The 15,023-nt window shown below is 44.5% G+C and overlaps 1 protein-coding gene across 1 annotated transcript in view; it reads right to left on the bottom strand.

Annotated features, from left to right (window-relative positions):
- Positions 1 to 12,500, bottom strand: part of LOC112069777 (AP-4 complex accessory subunit RUSC2-like) — a 25,873-nt gene extending 13,373 nt beyond the window's left edge. Inside the window, 3 exon segments of the mRNA XM_024137153.2 lie at positions 6,532 to 7,114; positions 10,271 to 10,525; positions 10,708 to 12,500. Of these exon segments, the coding sequence (XP_023992921.2) occupies positions 6,532 to 7,114; positions 10,271 to 10,525; positions 10,708 to 12,333 (2,464 nt within the window). The 5' untranslated portion in view covers positions 12,334 to 12,500.
- Between the last annotated feature and the right edge of the window lie 2,523 nt (positions 12,501 to 15,023).

Genomic DNA, 15,023 nt, shown 5'->3' with positions numbered 1-15,023 from the left:
CCAGTTACATGGATGGAACTAGACCCTCTCTGCCACTCCCTCTATTCTGTCCATCTCTCTTCCTCTGTATGACCCTCTCGCTTGTTCTCTGTTTAATCTTCTATCTCTCTTCTCCCCTCCCTTTTCCATATCTCCCAATTGAATTTGATTTAAATTGTTTATTGAAGTTCTTCAGCGGGACAATCCAATCTGACAAACCTGTTGAGTCAAATCAGAGTAATTAATCACGACTTCAACATAGAGAATAAATAACAAAAACAAATGAAGGACTATTTTCTTAGTGTCTAAAATATATATTTCTGTCTCTGTGTCCCACTGTCTTTCACACTCTATCCCTCCTCTATATTGGTCAGTCTACCTTGTCTATCCCTTCTCTATATTGCGTCAGGTCTTACCTGTCTATCCCTTCCTCTTTATGGGCAGTTCCTGTCATATCCCTCCTCAATATAGGGCAGTTCTACCTGTCTATCCCTCCTCGATATAGGCAGTCTAACCTGTCTTATCCCTCCTTCTAGATAGGGCAGGTTCTACCTGTTCTATTCCCTCGCCTCTATAATAGGGGGCAGTCTACCTGTCTTATCCCTCCTCAATATAGGGCAGTCTACCTGTTATCCCTCTCAATATAGGGCAGATCTACCTGTCTATTCGCTCCTCTATATTGGTCAGTCTACCCTGTTCTGTCTGTCTGTCTGTCTGTCTGTCTGTCTGTCTGCCTGTCTGTCTGTCTGTCTCTCGGTCTCAATTCAATTAAATGAAATTTAAGGGTCTTTATTGCCATGGGAAACATATGTGTACATCGCCAAAGCAAGTGAAATGGATAATAAAGAAGTGAAATAAACCAAAAATGAACAGTAAACATTACTCTCACAAAACATACAAAGGAAGAGAGACATTTCAAATGTCCTATTATGTGTAAACAGTGTTGTAATGATGTGCAAATAGTTAAAGTACAAAAGGGAAAATAAATAAACTTGGGTTGTATTTACAATGGGGTTTGTTCTTCACGGGTTGCCCTTCTTGTGGCAACATGTCACACATCATGCTGCTGTGATGACACTGTGGTATTTCACCCAGTAGATATGGGAGTTTATCAAAATTGGGTTTGTTTTCTAATTCTTTGTGGATCTGTGTAATCTGAGGGAAATATGTGTCTCTAATATGGTCATAGATTTGGCAGGAGGTTAGGAAGTGCAGCTCAGTTTCCACCTCATTTTGTGGGCAATGTGCCAGGCCTATGGCAGTCTCTCTCAATAGCAAGACTATGCTCACTGAGTCTGTACATAGTCAAAGCTTTCCTTCATTTTGGGTCAGGTATTCTGCCACTGTGCACTCTCTGTTTAGGGCCAAATAGCATTCTAGTTTGCTCTGTTTTTTTGTATTTTCTTTCCAATGTGTCAACTAATTATCTTTTTGTTCTCGCTCTCTCTTTCTCTCACTCTCTCTCTCCCTTCTCCTCCCTTCCTCTCCTATTTCATGGATGAATCGATTATCCAGCTAAGGGTTTTTAGCCAGCTCATCTCTCCCTGTAGGCATCATTAGCTTGGTTTGGTTTAGGCTACTACATGATACTAGAATTTTCCCAATAACCATGACGTTAACCATGACGTTAACCATGACGTTAACCATGACGTTAATCATGACGTTAACCATGACGTTAATCATGACGTTAATCATGACGTTGCTACAACCTAGCTTACGATGTAAAGTTCACAACGTAGGTAGAAAGAAATTAGAGTCATCAAGGTGACAGACAGTGACACATTCAATAACACCTTGCACACTCTGGCCTGCATCTAGGTGATCTAGGGGTTTAATCATTAGTCCAACAGTTGCAAACGAGAGTTTCTATTGGACAAATTCAGGTATGTTTTATCCTCGTTTCATTCCGTTTTAAGTAACGTTTTTTCAACAGAATCAGTGGAATGAACTGATCACACGCAAACACAGCCACAAATAACGTATTACCGCATGATCACTTTGCTCGTTGTATAAATAATACCTTCTCGCATCTACGCTCTCTCCTTCTCTCACCTTTTCTTTTCGCTTGTGGACTTCAGTGTACAATACAACAACTGTCTGTGACCAGGGGAATAAACTTTTCATACCATAACAGCTACACACAGCCTACATCGTTTTCACCATATTAACGTCATAGTCAACTTAGCTACTAGATCTAACGTGTTAGTAAACCCGTTACAATCATGCAGTAGTGTACAGCAAGCAGTTTAGCAGTTACACCGGTGGGCTCCGGTGGCAATAAATTAATACAACCAAAAGTTTACATTGACTTGGTAGAGTTCCAGTGTTGTGTTGGATAGTCATTGCTAGCTAGCTAACATAGCATCCCTCTGTTTGAGCAGGGTGTTTGAGTAGGAAAAACTAGCTACATTCTCTACATTCTCCAGCTAAGTAAGTGAAACTGAAAGTGGGGGGAAAATGACGAAATATCTCTCTCTCTCTTTCTCTCTCTTAATTCTCCTTCATTTTGGAAGATATTAATTTGTTCAAAACTGTTCAACTATTGTCTTTCATTCTCTTTGAGTCAACTAGCTAGCTGTAGCTTATGCTTTCAGTACTAGATTCATTCTCTGATCCTTTGATTGGGTGGACAGCATATCAGTTCATGCTGCAAGAGCTCTGATAGGTTGGAGGACGTCCTCTGGAAGTTGCCTTAATTACTGTGTAAGTCTATGGAAGGGGGTGAGAACCATGAGCCTCCTAGGTTTTGTATTGAAGTCAATGCACCCTGAGGAGGATGGAAGCTAGCTGTCCTCAAGCTACACCATGGTGCTGCTCTACAGAGTGCTGTTGAGGCTACTGTAGACCTTCATTGCAAAAGTGTGTTTTAATCAATTATTTGGTGACATGTGAATATATTTAGTATAGTTTTATCTAAAAAGTATAGCTTTTTTAATGCTTCACTATTTTTATTTTTAAGAAATCTACTGAGAATGATGGTCCTCCCCTTCCTCCTCTGAGGAGCCTCCACTGACTTAACTTATAGTTATAAGCAGTGGCGTAGCACACACCCCCGCAGCCCCCGCGAAGCGTGGGTCCCTCCAACCACAAAAAATGGTACTGAAAAATCATACCGTCGGTATTTCGAAATACCCCAGAATATTGTATTTGTTATTATTATGGATCCCCATTAGTTCCTGCCAAAGCAGCAGCTACTCTTCCTGGGGTCCAGCAAAATTAAGGCGGTTTATACATTTAAAAAAAAACATTACAATACATTCACAGATTACACAACACTGTGTGCCCTCAGGCCCCTACTCCACCACTACCACATATCTACAGTACTAAATCCATGTGTATGTATAGTGAGTATTTATCGAGAATCTGCGCTGTGTGTAGCTTGTTGTGTGTGTGGTGTGCTTGTGTGTGTGTGTGTTGTGTGTGTTGTGTGTGTGTGGTGTGTGTGTGTGTTGTGGTGTGTGTGTTGCTTCACAGTCCCGCTGTCCATAAGGTGTTTTTTCATTTGTTTTTTAAATCTAATTGTACTGCTGGCATGAGTTACTTGATGTGAATAGAGTTCCATGTAGTCTGGCTCTATGTTAGTACTGTGTGCCTCCCATAGTCTGTTATAAACAGTATATAAGCCTAAATGCCCTTATTTTACACGTATTAATTGATTCCCTTATTACACACTGTATTAATGATTCCTTATTATACACTGTATAATTGATTCCCTTATTATTACTTGATTAATTGATTCCCTTATTACCACTCTATTAATTATTCCCTTATTATAACTGTATTAATTGATCCCTTATTATAACACTTCATTCATGATTCCCTTATTTTATAACTGTATAAAATTCCTTATTTTCCACTTCTTATTATCATCCTCTTTCAGCCCCCTTCTCTCTTTCAAACCCCCTTTCTCTCTCTTTCTCTCCTCTTTCACCCCCTTGTCAGTCTCTCTCTCCCCTTTGCAACCCCCCTTGCGTCTCTCTCTCCATTTATTCCTCTTTCAACCCCCTTGTCAGTCTCTCTCTCCCTTTTTTAACTCCCCCTTTCCTCTCTCTCTCGTCTCCTCCTTCTCCTCTCCTCTTCCAACCTCCCCTTCTCTCTCTCATTCTCTCTCTCTCTCAACCCCCTTGTCAATCTCTCTCTCTCCCGTTCAACCTCCCCTTCTCTCTCTCTCCTCTCTCTCTCCCCTTCAACCTCCCCTTCTCTCTCCTCTCCCCTTCTCTCTCCCTTTCAACCTCCCCTTTCACCTCTCTCCTTCTCCTCTCTTTCAACCCCCAGCTTCTCCCCCTTCTCTCTTCATCTATGATTCACTCTCGTTCTCCCCCCCTCACATACCCATTAATATGTATAATTCCAGACAATGCTCAGTATATTATTATTAGCTCCTGTTGTATTATATATATATATTCCATAGTGTGTTATCGGTTTCATAACATTACATCAGGGTATAAACGAAAGTGACGTTGACACTGTGCTAGTTGACATGCAATACATTGCTATTCTATCTTCGTTATAGCCCTGGGGCTACCTACCAGGCTGCCCCCCTCCCTCCTCCCTCCCTCCATTCACCTCTCTGTCAGTCCTCCTCCTTACACTGCCATCTGTCGATCCACATCTCCTGCCTCCCTCCCTCCTTTCCCCACACCTCCAGCCACACTGCACCCAAATCCCTGTCCTCCACATCTCCTGGCTTAATCCCAGCCCTCCCAACGCTCCATATTCTCAACCTAATGAAAAGGCTGCCCTCCCCTGTTTACTGTGACAACTCGTTCTGTACGTCTGTTGTTTGCCACTCTAGTGTGACTGGAATGTGATTGTGTGGTTCCTCTCTCTCTTCCTCTCTTCTTATCTCTCTCTCTCTCCTCTCTCTCTCCTCTCCTCTCTCTCTCTCTCTCTCTCTCTCCTCTCATCTCTCTCTCTCTCTCTCTGCTCTCTCTCCCTCATCTCATCTCTCTCGCTCCTCTCTCTCCTCTCTCTTTTCTCTCTCTCTCTCTCTCTCTCTCTCTCTCCTCTCTCTCTGCTCCTCGCTCTCTCATCTCTCTCTCTCTCTCTCTCTCTCTCTCTCTCTCTCTCTGGACTGATGCCTGTGTCCCTCCCACATTGGGAACAGCTGGCCTGTCTGTCCTACTAGAACATTCCATTCTTAGTCCTCTGACACTCAATGTTCCTCATAGGAATTTCAAACACTTTCAAACACTGTCACTTTAGTCCTGAGGCATGGAAAGGACACGTCAAGGACCAAAGCGTTATTATCAGAAGGGACAAACACAGTGAACAGGGGGAACAGGCCTGTTCTGCTACTGTTTATATCATCATCATCATCACCACCTGCGCTCTCACATACACACATACTATTTCATTCTGTTCCCAAACACTGTACATCTTGGCTACTGTACCTCTTGGCTACTGTACATCTTGGCTACTGTCTGTACCTCTTGGCTACTGTAACTCTTGGCTACTGTATGTCCAGAGTATATCTGGTCACAGCGATTCTTATCTGTTCAAACATAATATGGAAAGGAAAGATATTGTATAAAGCACGTAGAAAACCAAACTAGTTGATACATAGAGTAGAGAAAAAAAACACAGTCCACAAAACACCCTATAGCACTATAGCCTTAGAAGCTGTGTATGTAGCAAGAGTATAGCTCTGTGGGAGCTGTTCTCTGCAGTACAAACTACTGTCTCTACTTTCCTATTCATCTCACGTTCGCCACAGTTCCCCTTGCTGACAAAGTTTACAATACTATATGATTAAAGTGAGTTTCAGTAGTCTACGCACGTACACACACAACACTTTTCCCTGTCCCCAGTTCTCTTCAAACATGAAGTTAGATAAGATACAGTACAAACTCACCTCTTACCAGTTGTTGTTGTGTAATAAAACGCACAAACAACCAAACTTTCCCTATCGTACCACTGCACTTATCAATGATCAACCAAACAACCTCAGCCAATGACCCTCGACCCTATGCAACAGGAAGCACATCATTTTAATGGATCTCCTGTCCACAAAGGCACCTAATAAATAAAAAGGTATTGGTTACGTCGCAGTCGCGCTGCAGGCATCAATGGTTTGATATGTTAAATAGATCATCAGATTGCTATATCATATGATGTGGTTAGTTGATATGTTAAATAGATCATCAGATTGCTATATCATATGATGGTTATTGATATGTTAAATAGATCATCAGATTGCATTATATCATTGATGGTAGTTATATGTTAAATAGATCATCAGATTGCTATATCAATGATGTGGTTAGTTGATATGTTAAATAGTCATCAGAGTGCTTATATCATTTGATGTGGTTAGCTGATATGTGTAAATAGTTCATCAATTGCTATATCATATGATGTGGTTAGTTGATATGTTAAATACCTATCCACGCATTGTGACATCTGTCAGGCGACTGCAATGTAGTCAGGCTGGAACATGGCCGTAATCATTTTATATAATTACAGCTCCTAATAGGTGCTGTAATTATATAATGAGTATCTCTTCTTACCTTACCTTCTTACCTCTTCTTACCAATGAGTATCTCTTCTTACCTTCAGCCGTGGCGTGTGTCTCTCTGGCGCCGCCACCCGGTGAGTGGCGGTCCACACTGCCCTGGCTGTAGCAGCGCTGGAAGGGCACACTGTGGCTCGGACCCTGACCCAGGTTCTCCAGGATGGGGGAGAAGTCGGCCGAGGAGTGGGAGTGGGCCGAGGGGGCCGAGTGGGCGGAGGAGAAGGGATCTGAACATCCCCCCATCCTGAGAGAAGGAGAGCAAGCGCTTCCTCCGTTTTTCCTCTTGCTCCTGGCGATCTCAGCGAAGGAAGTGACCCGTGGCGGAGTGGGAGGGCCGAGGGGGGCGGCGTCCTCACTGAGACGGACAGGGCAGCTCTGCATGCGCTCCAATGAGCCGAGCCGAGGGGGCGGGGACTTGTTCAGGTTCCGGTCGTAGCTACGGGAACGGGGGCGGGGAGTACCGCCTCCGATGGGTCCTCGGTCAACCACGGGAGGGGAGATGTTAATGTACACCTGTCCCTCAATGATGAGGTCTGAACAGGCTCCGCCCATCTGCTGCTGCTCCCTCTTCTTCTTCCTCTCCTCTTCCTCGTCGTCATCCTCTTCCTCATCTTCATCACGCTGTGGAGAGAGAGGGACAGAGAAGGGTTAGATCCAAGTTCACCAAGCCTCCAATACCCACAGCCACTCCACTTATTGTGCGCTCCACTTATTATGCGCCGCCCTACGGGACTCCCAATCACAGCCGGTTGTGATACAGCCTGGATACGAACTAGGATGCCTGTAGTGACGCCTCTAGCACTGAGATGCAGTGCCTTAGACTGCTGCGCCACTCGGGAACCCCAATAATAGCATGGATATCCTCAGACTGCAGCGCTGATAGCTACTGTAAATAGAACTCTCTTTATTGGGTCAACAACACACCCACTGAAGGCACGTAGACAGAATCTGGGACAGACACACTCTCCAGGAATACACGCTTACAGGATTCCCAGCTGCCTCAGTACAACGGTAATAGATGGTAGTAATGGTCTATTACGTCGCCTGGCCCGGGACTCAAACCAGCAATTAAACGTGCCAATTCAGACAAACGAACAGGTGTAATGTGTTTCCACTCAAAAAGATGACCGCATTAAGCCGTCATTATAAATAAAAAATTGTTCTTAACTGACTTGCCTAGTTAAATAAAAGGTTAAAAAAAAACGTGCTGAATTATTCATTTAAAAATATATATTTTCACTGAATCAGGGATAGTGTACACAGACATTTCGGCTTTACAGCCTTCTTTAGTGTGTAGGTACAATTGTATTTTATTTTTTATTTTTATAAATAACTACAGATGAGTAGCAGGTGGTTCTAATCAGGGTTGATACTCATCAGCCAGTCAGGGACGTGGCCCCTCTTGTCTACCTCTATACAAATGAGTCACAAAAGAAATACAGAATTATGGGCTATGGGACCAGGCAAGAAGGGCAACTCACAAATGAACCGCCCCAGGTGTCCGCTCACCTAAATACATCATATCAATTCATGAGATAGCCCACCACAAAGAACATGAGGCACAGCCGTTCATGAATATGTGGAGCCAACTCATAAACGATATGCAAAATCTGATATGGACAGTATTTCTTGTATAACGGTCTATATTTGGCTTATAGGAAGGAGGTGAAATCTAATTATTTGTTTAAACTGTGTGGAAATACATAATTTAATGTATAAATCCACATGGCTTCTCTATGGAGTTATTTGTTGTCATAGTTACCTCCTCTACGTGGTGGATTAACTTTTTCCATCCCGACGCGACCTAATTCATGAATAGAAAGATGTTGTTCTATAAAGTGTCTCTCTAGTGGTGAGGTGATATCTTTACGTGTAATAGTGGATTTGTGTTTTTAAAGGCGTACTTTCATAGAGTGGGATGTTTTTAACAATATAAATCTGATCACAAGATGTCACGACTTCCACAGAAGGTGGCTCCTCTTCCTGTTCGAGCGGCGCTCGGCGGTCGTCGTCACCGGTCTACTAGCTGCCACCGATTCCCTTTTCTTTTTTCTGTTGGTTATGTCTGTATTGGTTTCACCTGTTTCTTGTTTGGGGGTTGTTTCAGGGTTATTTAAGCCTTCTATGCCCGCCTGCTTTTGTGCGGGCTTGTTCTCTGTTTTGATTGTGGATGGTTACGTTTGTGTATTTTTCCGGACTGTTTGGTGTCCTGTTTTGGGTCGGTCTTTATTTTTCGCCTGTTGATTTTGGCATGACCATTTCAACCGAATAAATACGGTTTTCCCCGAAACCTCTGCTCTCTGCGTCTGATTCCCACCACTCCTAGCTACGTGACACAAGAACACTGTAACATATCAATAACTCTTGAAATAATCTGTCTGTAAACAATTGTTGGAAAAATTACTTGTGTCATGCACAAAGTAGATGTCCTAACCGACTTGCCAAAACTATAGTTTGTTAACAAGACATTTGTGGAGTGGTTGAAAAACGAGTTTTAATGACTCCAACCTAAGGGTATGTAAACTTCCGACTTCAACTGTATCAATAACTCCTTTAGTAGTGCAAATTATACATTACTTTACCGAATAGGTTATAGAAGTCGGAGGTCATACTAAGTTATAACATTTCCTTATGGTGCTACAAGGAGGGTACAGTACCAGTCAAAAGTTTGGACACACCTACTAACCAGATGGGATGGAGTATCGCTGGAGAATGCTGTGGTAGCCATGCTGGTTAAGTGTGCCTTGAATTCTAAATAAATCACTGATAGTGTTACTATCAAAGCACCCCCCACACCATCACACCTCCTCCTCCTCGCTTCGCGGTGGGAACCAAACATGCAGAGATCAGCCGTTCTGCATCTCACAAAGACACGGAGGTTGGTTTCTTTGCAGAAATTCGACCATGAAAGGCCTGATTCGCGCAGTCTCCCCTGAACAGTTGATGTGGAGATGTGTCTGTTATTTGAACACTGTGAAGCATTTATTTGGGCTGCAATCTGAGATGCTGTTAAATAGGTCTATCTTCTATATACCACCCATACCATGTCACAACACAACTGATTGGCTCAAACGCATTAAGAAGGAAAGAAATTCCACAAATTAACTTTTAACAAGGCACACCTGTTAATTAAAATGCATTCCAGGTGACTACCTCATGAAGCTGGTTGAGAGAATGCCAAGAGTATGTAAAGCTGTCATCAAAGCAAAGGGTGGCTAATTTGAAGAATCTCAAATATAAAATATATTTTGATTTGTTTAACACTTTTTTGGTTACTACATGATTCCATATGTGTTATTTCATAGTTGTGATGTCTTCACTATTATTCTACAATGTAGAAAATAGTAAAAATAAAGCAAAACCGTAGAATGAGTAGGTGTGTCCAAACTATTGACTGGTACTGTACATGTTGGTAATTGAAATCTCAATCCCCAGCTCCCTTATCTGATCTCTGTAATATGAATTGAGTTGTCATTCATTAAGTCATCAAGAGCATTTTTTTTTTACCCCTGGAGATATTGTGTTTTACGTTGTAACACTGGTTCACCTCTCTGAACCTCTGAGCTACATATCATCCCCCATAAAAAAAAAAAACAGAACTCTGTCTGACTCTTTAAAAAAAACGAATTATACCATTTAGCAAATACTTTCACCCAAAGTGACCTACAGTACATTTTATACATATGGGTGGTCCAGGGCATCGGACCCTCTATCATTGTGTTACAGGCAATATGCTTTACCAACTGAGCTACAGAACCAACATCCTTCTCCACTTACATGTGACAACTCTCCCTCCTCATCTTCCTCTTCTGCCTCCTTTTCCTCTCCCCCAGGTGGCCGTCTGAACAGGTAGTATTCGGTTGGCTGGGTGGCGTTGGGCGTGTCAGGAGCGGGGCTTTCCTTGCTGTGCTCGTCAGAGCAGCTGGTAAACGACGCGGAGCTTCCCACAGGGCTCGGGGGCGACTGAGATGAAAGGTCACAGGTCACCAACTTGTAGTAGTTCTGGGTGGCTACCACCAGACGGGCCTGGCTCTGCCGAAGAAGAAGAAGAAGCAGAAGAATGATTACTTTATTGTGCAATTAAATACAATTCTAACTAGAAATGGACTCCCTCTTTATCCCCTCGGAAAGGCTGGAGCAGAGGGCAGCCATACTACGGCGCCCATGAAGCAGTTGCTCGAAGGCTCAACAGAAGGAGATTTAGGATTTCATACCTGCAGACAGGATGTGAGGTCACTTCCTGAGTCTGAGTGGTGGGGAGGCTGGTAAGAATTGCAGTTGGCGTCCAGATCTAGAGCCCCCTGGTGTTCGGCTGAGCAGGTGCATGAGGAGGTGTTGGTGTGGGGGTGGAGTCCAAACGGCAGGGTGCTATTGGAGGAGCAAGAGGGTTGATGAGAGTTGGGGGGCTCGGTGGGGGAAGTGTGGAGGTCTAGGTAGAAAGCACCCCTGTCTCTGGCACTTCCTGGGCTCCCTGCCTCCCCATCCAGTACAGAAGAGGTGCAGACAGAGGAGGTGTAGGAGTGGTCAGTGGAACTGTTCAGGTTGGTGGTTGTGGCAGGAGGAGGTGGCTCGGAGGAGGTCGAAGGGACACTGTTATTGATCTTGTTATAAATGGCACTGAAGTTGACCAGCATGCCATCCGAGCTGTTACAGGACGATACGCTGCCGTAGCCCAGCTGGCTTTCCAACGACTGGGAAAACTGTTCCGGGAAGTGTTCGTGAAACGTCTGTGAGAGGCCGTAGCAGGAGCAGAGCTGATGGGTGGAGCTGGAGGAAGACGAGTCAGCCTGGCTACTGCTCCTCCCACCACCCCTCATTGGGTCTTCCTCCTCCTCCTCATCCTCAGCCCACTCCTGCTCTCCGCAGTCCATGGAGAGGGTGGAGCCGCTGCTGCCGTGTCGGCGAGGACCATCCAATACCAGCAGGTCTAGGCCCTCCAGGTGGGCGGAGAGATCGGAGGCAACACCCCTGAGGGAGTCCCGTTCCCCAGAGCAGCCCCAGGAGTGCTTTCCCAGGGTGCTTTGCAACAGGAAGGGCTCGTGTGTGGTGAACCCCAGGTCGTGGAGGTGAAAGGGCGTGACCCCGTCTCCCTCCTCATCTAGGGCGGAGTTTGTATTGCCATGAAGATGGAAGGATGAATCTTCCAGGTAACCGTTGAGATTATCACTATCGTCTTCGTCCTCTTCCTCCTCCTCATCATCATCCTCCTCCGTGTTGAGCAGAAAAGGGTTGTAGCGGAGCCGGAGAGGGTTGTTGGCCTGTTCCCTTGGTTTCACCCTGGGCAGAGTGTTGGCCTGTTCCCTTGGTTTCACCCTGGGCAGAGTGTTGGCCTGTTCCCTTGGTTTCACCCTGGGCAGAGTGTTGGCCACCATCACCTGGTCCTCCGAGTTACTGGACGTCACAGACAAATTATCGCTACCTGTGCTGCCGCCTCCTACTCCTCCTCTCCCTCCTTCTCCTCCCTCTCCTACTCCTCGTCCTCCTCCTCTCTCTCCTCCGTGTCCTCCACTCTCTCCTCCCCCTCGTCCTCCTCCTCTCTCTCCTCCGTGTCCTCCACTCTCTCCTCCCCCTCGTCCTCTTCCTCCTCCTCCTCCTCCTCTCCCTCCTCCTGTAGAGGTCTGGATGAGGCTGCTGTACACCAGGGCTTCCCTCTGGAGAACATCTCGCTCAGGGAGGGAGGTGGTGGGGCTCAGGCCCAGGTTCTCTGGTTGGTTCGATCTCTTCAGGGACCCCCCTCCTCCTCCGCTGTAGCCCTGCCGACCCCCAGTCACCTGGCAGTGTACCAGGGGGATGTGATGAACGATCAGGGTCTCGCCAGACAGCTTGGGGGGGCTGTCCATGGTCCTCTGGGTATGGGGGTTTGGACAGGGGGTAGGGAAAAGGCTGTGTGAGTGCTGGGGTGGGGGTAAAGGATATGTGGAGGGATATAGGACAGGGGGTTGGTTCAGTGGTTTGATGCTAGGCCCACGGCTCCAGGGATTGGGATGGTGAAGGAGAGGTCAAGGATTTCCACCTGTCTCTTATACACATCTAGATGTGTATAAGAGACAGGTGAAGGAGAGGTCAAGGAAATCGACTATGTGGTCCGAGTGGTACATCTGGGGGGGAGAGAGAGAGAGAGAGAGAGAGAGAGAGAGAGAGAGAGAGAGAGAGAGAGAGAGAGAGAGAGGGTATGAGAGAGAGAGAGATGGTATATGTCATTCGGAAATGTAATGTTAACTTTCACTGCTATGCAGACGAAAAACAGCTATACATTTCGATGAAACATGGTGAAGCCCCAAAATTGCCCTCCCTGGAAGCCTGTGTTTCAGACATAAGGAAGTAGATGGCGGCAAATGTTTTACTTTTAAACTTGGACAAAACAGAGGCGCTAGTTCTAGGTCCCCACTAGATTCTCCAATTACCTTAAATGAACTACAGGACAAAATAAAAACCCTCCAACCCAAAAAGGCCAGTGGGGTTGATGGTATCCTAAATGAAACTATAAAATATACAGACAAATTCCAATTGACTATACTAAAACTCTTAAACATCATCCTCTGCTCTGGCATCTTCCCCAATATTTGGAACTAAGGACTGATCACCCCAATCCATTAAGTGGAGACAAATTTGACCCCAATAACTACTGTGGAATATGCGTCAACAGTAACCTTGGGAAAATCCTCTGCATTATCATTAACAGCAGACTCGTACATTTCCTCAGTGAAAACAATGTACTGAGCAAATGTCAAATTGGCTTTTTACCAAATGATCGTATGACAGACCACATATTCACCCTCCACACCCTAATTGACAAACAAACAAACCAAAACAAAAGCAAAGTCTTCCAATGCTTTGTTGATTTCCAAAAAGCCTCCGACTAAATTTGGCATGAGGGTCTGCTATTCAAATTGATGGAAAGTGGTGTTGGTGGAAAAACATATGACATTATAAAATCCATGTACACAAACAACAAGTGTGCGATTAAAATAGGCAAAAAAACACCTGGGCCCTGACAGTAAATCTCAGTAAGACCAAAATAATGGTGTTCCAAAAAAGGTCCAGTCACCAGGACCACAAATACAAATTCCAACTAGACACCGTTGCTCTAGAGCACACAAAAAAATGATACATATCTCGGCCTAAACATCAGCGCCACAGGTAACTTCCACAAAGCTGTGAACGATCTGAGAGACAAGGCAAGATTCTATGCCACCAAAAGGAACAAAAAATTCAACATACCAATTAGGATCTGGCTAAAAATACATGAATCAGTTATAAAACCCATTGCCCTTGTTGTGAGGTCTGGGGTCCGCTCACCAACCAGGAATTCACAAAATGGGACAAACACCAAATTGAGACTCTATATGCAGAATTCTGCAAAAATATCCTCCGTGTACAACGTAAAACACCAAATAATGCATGCAGAGCAGAATTAGGCCGATACCCGCTAATTGTCAAAATCCAGAAAAGAGATGTTAAATTCTACAACCACCTAAACGGAAGCGTTTCACAAACCTTCCATAACAAAGCCATCACCTACAGAGAGATGAACCTGGAGAAGAGTCCCCTAAGCAAGCTGGTCCTGGGGCTCTGTTCACAAACACAAACAGACCCCACAGAGCCCCAGGACAGCAACACAATTAGACCCAACCAAATCATGAGAAAACAAAAGATAATTACTTGACACATTGGAAAGAATTAACGAAAAAATAGAGTAAACCAAAACGCTATTTGGCCTTAAACAGAGAGTATACAGTGGCAGAATACCTGACCGCTGTGATGGACCCAAACTTAAGGGAAGCTTTGACTATGTACAGACTCAATGAGCATAGCCTTGCTATTGAGAAAGGCCGCAGTAGGCAGACCTGGCTCTCAAGAGAAAACAGGCTATGTGCCCACTGCCCACAAAATGAGGTGGAAACTGAGCTGCACTTCCTAACCTCCTGCCCAATGTATGACCATATTAGAGACACATATTTCCCTCAGATTACACAGATCCACAAAGAATTCAAAAACAAACCCGATTTTGATAAATATCTATAGTGTGAAATATCAGTTTTCCATCACAGCAGTAAGATTTGTGACCTGTTGCCACAAGAAAAGGGCAACCAGTGAATTACAAACACCATTGTAAATACAACCCATATTTGCACATCATTACAACACTGTATATATACATAATATGACATTTGTAATGTCTTTATTCTTTTGGAACGTTTGTGAGTGTAATGTTTACTGTTCATTTTTATTGTTAATTTCACTTTTGTATATTATCTACTTCACTTGCTTTGGTAATGTTAACATATGTTTCCCATGCCAATAAAGCCCCTTGAATTGAATTGTTGGTATGAGAGACAAGAGCCAGAGAGACAGAGCCAGAGACAGAGACAGAGACAGAGACAGAGACAGAGACAGAGACAGAGACAGAGAGACAGAGAGAGAGAGAGACAGAGAGAGCTTGCCTGTCTCTGTCTCCTGTCCTCTTGTCTCTTGTCTCTGTCTCTCGTCTCTTGTCTCTGGTCATCTTGTCTCTGTCTCTCTCATCTGG

Source organism: Salvelinus sp. IW2-2015, unplaced genomic scaffold, assembly GCF_002910315.2.
Source record: "Salvelinus sp. IW2-2015 unplaced genomic scaffold, ASM291031v2 Un_scaffold1117, whole genome shotgun sequence".
In the NCBI taxonomy this organism is placed as follows: Eukaryota; Metazoa; Chordata; class Actinopteri; order Salmoniformes; family Salmonidae; genus Salvelinus; species Salvelinus sp. IW2-2015.
This window is presented reverse-complemented; position numbering and strand designations above follow the sequence as displayed.